The sequence below is a fragment of the Oncorhynchus masou genome, chromosome 24 (genome assembly GCF_036934945.1).
Source record: "Oncorhynchus masou masou isolate Uvic2021 chromosome 24, UVic_Omas_1.1, whole genome shotgun sequence".
Lineage (NCBI taxonomy): Eukaryota > Metazoa > Chordata > Actinopteri > Salmoniformes > Salmonidae > Oncorhynchus > Oncorhynchus masou.
Genome location: NC_088235.1, coordinates 106,490,892 through 106,502,892, shown reverse-complemented (window position 1 = coordinate 106,502,892; position 12,001 = coordinate 106,490,892). Strand labels below are relative to the sequence as shown.

The following is a 12,001-nucleotide window of genomic DNA, read 5'->3' as shown; positions in this document are numbered from 1 at the left end:
ATCTCTCTCTCTCTATCTCTCTCTTCTCTTCTCTCTCTCCTCTCCTCTCTCTATCTCTCTCTTCTCTCTCTCCCTCTTCTCTCTCTCTCCTCTCTCTCTCCTCTCTCGCTTCTTTTTCCTCTCTCTCTCTCTCCTGTCTATCTCTCTCTCTCCTCTCTATCTCTCTCTCTCCTCTCTATCTCTTTCTCTCTCTCTCCTCTCTATCTATCTCTATCTCCTCTCTCTCTCCTCTCTATCTCTCCCTCTCCTCTCTCTCCTCTCTATCTCTCTCTCTCTCCTCTCTCTCTCTATCTCTCTCTCTCCTCTCTCTCTCTCCTCTCTCGCTTCTTTTTCCTCTCTCTCTCTCTCTCTCTCTCTCTCTCTCTCTATCTCTCTCTTCTCTCTCTCCTCTCCTCTCTCTCTCTCTCTTCTCTCTCTCCTCTCTCTCTCTCTTCTCTTCTCTCTCTCCTCTCCTCTCTCTCTCTCTCTCTCTCTTCTCTCTCTCCTCTCCTCTCTCTCTCTCTCTTCTCTCTCTCTCTCTCTCTCTCTCTTCTCTTCTCTCTCTCCTCTCCTCTCTCTCTCTCTCTCCTCTCCCCTCTCTCTCTCTTCTCTCTCTCCTCTCCTCTCTCTCTCTCTCTCTCTCTCTCTCTCTCTCTCTCTCTCTCTCTCTCCTCTCTGTCAGTTGGTTGGTTTAGTAACAGTAGGATGATGATGCTCTGAAACGATAACCAGATATTGTGTGTGTGCATCTTGAAAGACATTCCTGTGCTCTCAGAGGAGGATAGCAGGATGGAAAATCTATTTGGCACAGAAGGTCCAGAAACAATTTCTATGTCAGATCCAGGTTTGGTGTATTCGAGGTCTGGAAAACGAAATGCTCTCTCTCTGCCTTTCTCTCTGTCTCTCTTTTCTCTCTCTCTCTCTCTCTCTCTCTCTCTCTCTCTCTCTCTCACTCTCTCTCTCTCTCTCTCTTTAACTATCTCTCTCTCTCTCTTTAACTATCTCTCTCTCTCTCTCTCTCTCTTTAACTATCTCTCTCTCTCTCTGTCTATCTCGCTTCCTCCTCTCCATTTCTGTCTTTAACAAGCTCTCACCCAAGCATTCACAGCAGCCCCTCACGTTATGGACTGTTTGCTGGCCACTATGTTGTTGACTGAGCCCCCACCCCCCACTAAGGCCCCCATCACACAACACAACCCTGACAACGGCTTTTGTTGAAGATGTACCAGCTAGATGAGTGAATGGTTCTCCCTATTCATAGCTCATAATTACAGACTCAAACATACACTAACACACTTTGCCCTGTTTTTGGAAAATAAAACCTCATGCAGTGTTAGGATCCCCCCCAAAAGTGTCTATTATATATGGATATGTCATATAGACAATTAGTTGGTGTGAAGTATGTGTGCAGAGTTCAATGCCCTGTCAACTCGCATCTATTCCTTTGACTACATAACACTGGCCTCTTCCGTGTCTAATTTTTACACTTTTCACAGTAAACACAAGGTAGGGCTGCCACATTACAGTTTGATTTTGTGCCTGAAAGGTAATCGCCCAAAACACACTAACTCAAACGGAATGCTAATGATAGTGAATGCGGAGCTGAACATCTGTATGCGGCGACAGTGACCCGATGCCGCCTGCGCTGAACAGTGTGAAGACATTACGCATTCAGAGCCCAGTGTCGGTAAACTATTACAATTCTCACGTTTCTGACGACGATGTCTGTTTTTGTTCCAAAGCAGGTCTATTCGTAGGTTAGACTAGGCCTATATGTACACATACAAACAGCTGTATTGTACCACTTACAATAGCAGAGAATTGCAAATACTTCGTTGCGTAAAAAAATCGTTCACAAAAGCGTGTAAATGAAATGCACAACGATATTGTATATTATTAACCAAAGTGCCATTGCACAGCAAACAGTTGCAAAAAGAAAGGTGTTATTCAGATGAGACGGAGAGAGCATGTTTTTCATGTACACATCATATATCATTCTTATTTATATTACATGTTTTAATGATTGCAGATCAACCCAGCTTTTCTTACCCGGGTCGTGGAAGGGAACCAATGCATAGTTGTAGAGGGGTCTCTTTGTTCTACTCTGCGACATCTCCAAAATCTTGGATGCCCCTTCAATAACCTGCACGAGATCATCGTACATGGAGCCGGTGACATCAAAGACGAACGCCAGGGTGGACGCTCCTTCTGGGATCTCCTCTTTTGTCCCCTCGGTCCCCGTGTTCTGCCCGGAGGACACGGCCACCAGGAGAAGTACCTGCACAAGCAACAATGGCACACGCTTGATGCCCATTTTCAGACCGAACGGTCTATGACGTGTCGCCAACAAAGTTGTAATAGTTTGTGTCTCCGCTCAGAACCTCAGGATGAATCTTGAGGTAAAGGGAGAGACATTGGCTCGCTAAAATTAGTAACAAGATAGTGATGAAAAAGCCAATATTGTCTTCCTTTTTTTAAGGAGAAAAACGGTGGAAAAGTTTAGATGCTGTCAAAGATGCTCTCGCTCCCTTCAATGTGACCTCCACCGCCCTTTTGGACCTTCTGAGCTTCTCACACTCTTGTTCTGAAGTTTGAAGGAGCTCACACTCTTGTTCTGAAGTTATGAAGGAGCTCAGCTCAGCTCAGCTGCCGTGTCGGGAGCTCTTGTCCAAACTCTGCAAGTCCCCTTCTCAAAGCTTCTCAAGAGAAGAAAGGCTCAAGGCAAATTGACTCCTTACAGAATAGCTGCCTTCTGATTGGAGCAGTGTGTTTTGGGAGTCCTGCCTGGGATGGGACCCTGTGCATTAAGACAAGGCGGTAGGCTATACTTGAATTATACAGTAGACACGCGACAAGACATGCAAAGAGAAACACATTTGTTTCATATTGAAAGAGTAGGCCTGCATGGAAAAAGTACTGTGGCCAACAGAATGAAAAGGAATTGATAACACGATAGTATGTTTACATGTACAATCAGCGTATTCATTTACCCGAACTCGATCATAACATAACCCAAACTAAGGTTGTATTCCAGTAATTAGACTATGTTTTCATTGTCATTGGATTCTTTGTAAACTAACAATGTAGACTATAGTTTCGAAACATGTTACAAAAAAACAGTAATTTCCACTTCATGCAGGAATAACCGCGGAAAGGAGGAGTCCTGGAGGTGCTGCAGCCTCCCTTGATAAATTACAATAATTTAGACAAAATCAATTTTAAAAAATAAAATCCAAAAAATATAATAATTCAAAATACTTCAGCAGAGAGCATCATTTAGCCACAGCGGATCAATAACATCTAACAAATGGCTGTGAATGCAGTTTTATCACATGCTCTAAGCCTCCAGTTGGGAAGGCCACAATTTGGGAAGCACACATGCCAAATAAATAACAGCTTGTTACATTGTGGCCATAGACATGCAGTATAATCCACTTACAGGTCATTCGGAAAGTATCCAGACCCCTTGACTTTTTTTCCACATGTTGTTACATTACAGCCTTGTTCTAAAATTGATTGAATATTTTCCCCCCAACAATCTACACACAATGCCCCATAATTTTATTTTATCTTTATTTAACTAGGCAAGTCCGTTAAGAACAAATTCTTATTTTCAATGACGGCCTCAGAACAGTGGGTTAACTGCCTGTTCAGGGGCAGAACAACAGCTCGGGGATTTGAACTTGCAACCTTCCGGTTACTAGTCCAGGGAGGGAGGCTACCCTGCCGCCCCAATGACATCACAATACCCCATAATGACATCACAATACCCTATAATGACATCACAATACCGCATAATGACAACGCAAAAACAGGTTATTAGAAATGTTTGAACATTTATTTTAAAAAATTAAAAAGCTGAAATATGATATTTACATAAGTATTCAGACCTTTTACTCAGTACTTTGTTGAAGCACCTTTGCAGGGATTACAGCCTCGAGTCTTCTTGGGTACGACGTTACAAGCTTGGCACGCCTGGGGAGTTTCTCCCATTCTTCTCTGCAGATCATCTAAAACTCTGTCAGGTTGGATGGAGAGCTTCACTGCACAGATATTTTCAGGTCTCTCCAGAGATGTTCGATCAGGTTTAAGTCTGAGTTCTGGCTGGGCCACTCAAGGACATTCAGAGCCTTGTACCGAAGCCACTCCTGCGTTGTCGTGGATGTGTGCTTTGGGTCGTTGTCCTGTTGGAAGGTGAAATTCTGAGCAAACAGTACTGTTTTTCAAAGTGGTTTATCTTGAACTAGGGTATAGGCGCAAGGACATTGGCCATCACCGGTGTGTAGCCCAGGCTTCATCTTCATCACTGGGTGAGTCAATGCCACTGGGAATGTTGTGGGAATGTTCTGCGTTACATATGTATATATCGCAAGAATATTCTTGCAACATCCCAGACAACTCCCATAACTTAATTAAATGTTCTGGGAACCTTTAAAGAACGTAGAACAGGTGTTCTGTCATCTTTCTTAGAACATTAGAAGAAGGTCCTGTGCAATCTAACTTAAACATTGCATCAATGTCATCACAACAGAGCATATTTAGTGTTTTGTCTCTTATGATGTACCCACACTGTTCTCACAACCTAATTAAAATGTCCCCTACCACTTCCTCAGCTTGCCAAACAAAGTGGTAGGGTCAAGCTGAAGAAATTACAGACTGTGCCTTAAATGTTTCTTATTTAGACCAATAGGCAAGGAAGTGACATACCGATTCTGTTTCATTGTTAGACTACTTGCTCCACTTGCGCCATCTAGAGCTGAGGACAGGAAATACTTAACAATTTGGACTTCTGGCTCCACTATACTGTATGTAGCCTACCAGGCGAGTTTAGGGTCATCACAACAGAGCTCTTGGAGTTAACCCCTCACCGCGGTTTGTAAGACACGATCTCCAGCACATTGACAATTCTGTCTTTCGGTCGGTCTTTCTGTATATCTATCTGTCTCTCTGCCTGTTTGCCTGTCTTCCTGTCTTTCTGTCCAGGAAGTGTCAGACCAACGGCAGTATGTGAGGACAGGTGGTGGTATGTGAGGACAGGTGGTGGTATGTGGGGACAGGTGGTGGTATGTGGGGACAGGTGTTGGTATGTGGGGACAGGTGGTGGTATGTGGGGACAGGTGTTGGTATGTGGGGACAGGTGTTGGTATGTGAGGACAGGTGGTGGTTTGTGAGGACAGGTGGTGGTATGTGAGGACAGGTGGTGGTATGTGAGGACAGGTGGTGGTATGTGAGGACAGGTGGTGGTATGTGAGGACAGGTGGTGGTATGTGAGGACAGGTGGGGGTATGTGAGGACAGGTGGGGGTATGTGAGGACAGGTGGGGGTATGTGAGGACAGGTGGTGGTATGTGAGGACAGGTGGTGGTATGTGAGGACAGGTGGTGGTATGTGGGGACAGGTGGTGGTATGTGAGGACAGGTGGTGGTATGTGAGGACAGGTGGGGGTATGTGAGGACAGGTGGGGGTTTGTGAGGACAGATGGTGGTATGTGAGGACAGGTGGTGGTATGTGAGGACAGGTGGTGGTATGTGGGGACAGGTGGTGGTATGTGAGTACAGGTGGGGGTATGTGGGGACAGGTGGTGGTATGTGAGGACAGATGATGGTATGTGAGGACAGATGGTGGTTTGTGGGGCCGGAAGGTGCCACACAGGGCCAGGAAGGGACTTAATACACATTGTAAGATGTGGACAAGTGGCTTAAATTAGAGCCCCGGGGATTTACTGGGGCAGTGGAGTGGCAAGGAAGGGAGGGAGGGAGGGAGGGAGGGAGGGAGGGAGGGAGGGAGGGAGGGAGGGAGGGAGGAGAGACTGGAGGAGGGGAGGTTGGAGGAGAGACTGGAGGAGGGGGAGGGAGGGAGGAGGAGAGACGGGAGGAGGGGAGGAGGAGAGAGAAGAGATCAGAGCAGAGGACGGAGATAGACAACTTGATAAGGCCAATTTCACAGCTCAGTGAGCTGCCATGGACAGACAGAGTTTTTCAAGGAGACCAAGTCACTTGCAAAGGCCTACACAGTCTTCAGGATACATATTGTGCAAAGGGACATTCATAGCCCCATTACACTGATTAGTTGATCTTCAGCTGAACATATTAAAATAAGAAATCTTTTGTTGTAGAATGCTAATTTCACTTAGGCATAATACAGACTGAAACAAATGTAATTAGTAGATTTGACTGTGTCTTCTAAACCCCATGTTTAAACATGGGCTTAATCTATAGCCACACATTCCAGGGATCATTACCGCTCTGCTACTACTAACTCAGACTATTCTCCCCTCACTGAACCCACAGAACTAAATGAAACCGTGACCTGGGGCTTAACGTGATAGTACAGAGCAGACTGAGTCAGTCTGAAGGCTTAAGGCAGTTGCACATAATGACCTGCTTCCTCTGTCAAGACTGAGGAATTCAGCGGGATATAGTAGGCCTACAAGGGATTCTTTAGTTGTTCTTTAGTTGTGCTACATTTGTTTTCCTCTGCCGCCCCAAAAGTAATCCTTCAGAAGATGCTGCTGAGATGTGCAGTATTGCTACTGGCAATTGTTTATGATATGATATGAATGTTGATTAATGGCATATAAAACAAATGAACATCATTAAAAAAAAATCCTGATGCATGTTTTTTTGTCAGGCTCTGAGGAGATCACAGACTACCAGCTGGTTGGAGATATCTGCTTTCATCTGACGACTGACTGTATCGAGGAAGCAGCGCTTTTCCCACCGACAAGAACTCATTCCTTTTCACACACCTTTTCACACACCTCTCACATACCTCTCACACACCTCTCACATACCTCCCACACACCTTTTCACACACCACTCACACACCTCTCATACACCTCTCACACACCTCTCACACACCTCTCACACACCTTTTCACACACCTCTCACACACCTCTCACACACCTCTCACACACCTTTTCACACACCTTTTCACACACCTCTCACACACCTCTCACACACCTTTTCACACACCTCTCACACACCTCTCACACACCTTTTCACACACCTCTCACACAACTCTCACACACCTCTCACACACCTTTTCACACACCTCTCACACACCTTTTCACACACCTCTCACACACCTTTTCACACACCTCTCACACACCTCTCACACACCTTTTTACACACCTCTCACACACCTTTTCACACACCTCTCAAACACCTTTTTCACACACCTCTCACACACCTTTTCACACACCTCTAACACACCTTTTCACACACCTCTCACACACCTTTTCACACACCTCTAACCCACCTCTCACACACCTTTTCACACACCTCTCGCACACCTCTCACACACCTTTTTACACACCTCTCACACACCTTTTCACACACTTCTCAAACACCTTTTCACACACCTCTCACACACCTCTAACACACCTTTTCACACACCTCTCACACACCTTTTCACACACCTCTAACCCACCTCTCACACACCTTTTCACACACCTCTCGCACACCTCTCACACACCTTTTTACACACCTCTCACACACCTTTTCACACACTTCTCAAACACCTTTTCACACACCTCTCACACACCTCTCATACACCTCTCACACACCTCTCACACACCTCTCACACACCTTTTCACACACCTCTCACACACCTCTCACACACCTCTCACACACCTTTTCACACACCTTTTCACACACCTCTCACACACCTCTCACACACCTTTTCACACACCTCTCACACACCTCTCACACACCTTTTCACACACCTCTCACACAACTCTCACACACCTCTCACACACCTTTTCACACACCTCTCACACACCTTTTCACACACCTCTCACACACCTCTCACACACCTCTCACACACCTTTTCACACACCTTTTCACACACCTCTCACACACCTCTCACACACCTTTTCACACACCTCTCACACACCTCTCACACACCTTTTCACACACCTCTCACACAACTCTCACACACCTCTCACACACCTTTTCACACACCTCTCACACACCTTTTCACACACCTCTCACACACCTTTTCACACACCTCTCACACACCTCTCACACACCTTTTTACACACCTCTCACACACCTTTTCACACACCTCTCAAACACCTTTTTCACACACCTCTCACACACCTTTTCACACACCTCTAACACACCTTTTCACACACCTCTCACACACCTTTTCACACACCTCTAACCCACCTCTCACACACCTTTTCACACACCTCTCGCACACCTCTCACACACCTTTTTACACACCTCTCACACACCTTTTCACACACTTCTCAAACACCCTTTCACACACCTCTCACACACCTCTCACACACCTTTTCACACACCTTTTCACACACACCTCTCACACACCTTTTCACACACCTTTTCACACACCTTTTCACACCTCTCAAACACCTTTTCACACATCTCTCACACACCTCTCACACACCTTTTCACACACCTCTCACACACCTTTTCACACACCTCTCACACACCTCTCACACACCTTTTCACACACCTCTCACACACCTTTTCACACACCTCTCACACACCTTTTCACACACCTCTAACACACCTCTCACACACCTTTTCACACACCTCTCACACACCTCTCACACACCTTTTTACACACCTCTCACACACCTTTTCACACACCTCTCAAACACCTTTTCACACACCTCTCACACACCTTTTCACACTCCTCTCACACGCCCTAAGAGAGAGCAATAGAAAGGATCATAACATTTTCGCAAACAAATATATTGGGTTTCATCAAATGCATCTAGATATGGGCAACCAATGCCTATGTATTGACCATGATGGGTCAAAGTCTAATAGGAGTTCAGATGTCTGGACACCAGGGGGAGCCAGTGTCATGTGTTATTCTCACTGCAGTGTTCAGGGTGGCTAAGTATTGATCATGGGGATGCTTGTGGCTGATGCACTCTGAATGGAAACAGGCTGAAAAATCAGGAAGAAAGGCAGGGTCATTGACAATTACAATATTGAGACTGGTGTCGAACCTCAAAACATGTGGTGAGGGATTGCCTGGAGCAAAGCAAGCACCTGTGATAGGCTACTTATCTACTACAGAGAAGGGGGGGAAGAGAGAGAAAAATAATTGAAGGTCAAGAGAGAAAAATAAGGGGGGGGCGGGGGTCAATTGTCCACATTATTGACATTCTGGACATAGAACCTCATGGAAAGATTCAAATAGGAGCCCAAACCACACAAACCCAGACACATGCATTCAAATCATGTTAGAGCTACTGCCTGTGAACGACCATTTTGCATGATAAACAAACTTAGAAAAATGCAAATCAGCGGTATACATGGCATGACATAACACATGCTATGGAAAGCATCCAAGCAGAACAACAACCAGGAATACTATATTCTATATCTCTCAGCACCATATCAAAGCCGCAGGCTAAAGTTAAATCTAGACTTGGTTTCCTCTATTGTAATCGCTCCTCTTTCAACCCAGCTGCCAAACTAACCCTGATTCAGCTGACCATCCTACCCATGCTAGATTACAGACACATAATTTATTGATCGGCAGGTAAGGGTGCTCTCGAGCGGCTAGATGTTCTTTACCATTCGGCCATCAGATTTGCCACCAATGCTCCTTATAGGACACATCCCTGCACTCTATACTCCTCTGTAAACTGGTAATCTCTGTATACCTGTCACAAGACCCACTGGTTGATGCTTATTTATAAAACCCTCATAGGCCTCACTCCCCCCTATCTGAGATATCTACTGCAGCCCTCATCCTCCACATACAACACCCATTCTGCCAGTCACATTTTGTTAAAGGTCCCCAAAGCACACACATCCCTGGGCCACTCCTCTTTTCAGTTCGCTGCAGCTAGCAACAAACACTCAAACTAGACAGTTTTATCTCAATTTCTTAATTCAAAGACTCAATCATGGACGCTTACTGACAATTGTGGCTGTTTTGCGTGATGGATGGTTGTCTCTACCTTCTTGCCCTTTGTGCTGTTGTCTGTGCCCAATAATGTTTGCACCATGTTGTGTTGCTACCATGTTGTTGTCATGTTGTGTTGCTACCATGCTGTGTTGTTGTCTTAGGTCTCTCTTCATGTAGTGTTGTGTTGTCTCTCTTGTCGTGATGTGTGTTTTGTCCTGTATATATAATTTTATCCCAGCCCCCGTCCCTGCAGGAGGCCTTTTGCCTTTTGGTAGGTAGTCTTTGTAAATAAGACTTTGATCTTAACTGACTTGCCTAGTTAAATAAAGGTTAAATAAAATAAATAAGTAAATATATTACACAAGACATAGGGTAATTCAAGCAATTTCTTAATTACACACACAGAGAGAGAGAGAGAGAGAGAGAGAGAGAGAGAGAGAGAGAGAGAGAGAGAGAGAGAGAGAGAGAGAGAGAGAGAGAGAGAGAGAGAGAGAGAGAGAGAGAGAGAGAGAGAGAGAGAGAGAGAGGTTTATGTTAAATGTTTATTCCAGACAGCTAAGAGTTTGTTCTTTTCTGACATACTGCACATGTTTAACAATGGCTCCCTGACATGAGGATAATTTCAGTGCAATTCCTCTAAGGTAATGCTGGATAGCTGTTAAAACTAGGAGACAGGCAAGCGATGTCAATGTCTCAGCCATCAGTCAATCCACCACATCACTAATCCTTGGAAAGCTACTAGATGCCACTAAAAGTTTGAACCTTATCCTACAGTGTAACTTCATCTATCTTAGCTTTTCCAGTTCACTCTCAGTGCTTGTCTTTGGCATACTTCAAGTTCTAACTCTCTCTCTAAGCCATCCTGGACAGAGCCAGGCCTGTGTAAGAGGCAGTCAGACTGGATCTGGTCTGGTGGTTTTTCATGGTGAAGCTTGCCAGAAGATGGTTGGATAAGAATATTAGTGATCCAAACCAAATAAACAAGCCTTTGATTGCACAACATACCATTTCTTAGGTAACTAGCCTTAAAGCACGTGCAGTTCTAAGTCACACAACTGTTGTTTTAGACACCAACTGTACAGACTACTCGACTGTGGCCAAAAACAGCACAAAGGGGTGAAGGAAAGGAAACCGGAGAGAGGAGAAGCAGGAGTCACAGAGAGAAAATGGACAATAAAGTAGCCTGCTTCCGTTTCCAATGTCGGGCCAAGAAACATTCACCTCCTCACGGTCGCCTGCCCTCATGAAAAAGTACTACTGAATTATTACACAAAACCCATTCATGCAGTAGTGACTATGTAGAGACTTGTAGGGATTGTGTAGTAAATGTGTTGTTTCTGTAGTACTCCAGATACACAAGTAGAGTAAAAATCGAATCAAATGTTATTGGTCACATACACATATTTAGAAGACATTATTGCAGGTGTAGCGAAATGCTTGTGTTCCTAAAACTGTAGTGTTTCCAGTAATAATCTGGTAGAGATGTTTACTACTTGATGTTGGTAGTATATACAGTGCACTCGGAAAGTATTCAGACCCCTTGACTTTTTCCACATTTTGTTACGTTACAGCCTTAATCTAAAATGGATTAAATACATGTTTTTCCTCATCAATCTAAACACAATACCCTGTAATGACAAAGAGAAAACAGTTGTTTTGAATTTTTTGTTAATGTATTAAAAGTAAAAAACTGAAATAGCTTATTTGCATAAGTATTCAGACCCTTTTCTATGAGACTCGAAATTAAGCTCAGGTGGATCCTGCTTCCATTGATCATCCTTGAGGTGTTTCTACATCTAGACTGGAGTCCACCTGTGGTAAATTAAATTAATTGACATGATTTGGAAAGGCACACAACTGTCTATATAAGGTCCCACAAACCAAACCATGAGGTCGAAGGAGTTGTCTGTAGAGCTCCGAGACAGGATTGTGTCAAGGCACAGATCTGGAGAAGGGTACCAAAATATTTTTGCAGCATTGAAGGTCCCCAAAGACAGATTTGCCTCCATCATTCTTAAATGGAAGAAGTTTGGAACCACCAAGACTCATCCTAGAGCTGGCCTCCCGGCCAAACTGAGCAATGGGGGGAGAAGGGGCTTGGTCAGGGAGGTGATCAATTACCTGAT

General features: G+C 44.7%; 1 protein-coding gene across 3 annotated transcripts in view; it reads right to left on the bottom strand.

Moving 5' to 3' along the window:
• hmcn1 (hemicentin 1) overlaps nucleotides 1-2,684 on the bottom strand; it is a 247,122-nt gene extending 244,438 nt beyond the window's left edge. For all 3 annotated transcript variants that reach the window (XM_064936005.1, XM_064936007.1, XM_064936006.1), the window contains exon 1: nucleotides 2,029-2,684. In XM_064936005.1, coding sequence (XP_064792077.1) covers nucleotides 2,029-2,293 — 265 coding nt within the window. In that variant the 5' untranslated portion in view covers nucleotides 2,294-2,684. The remainder of the gene's footprint in view (nucleotides 1-2,028) is intronic.
• Between the last annotated feature and the right edge of the window lie 9,317 nt (nucleotides 2,685-12,001).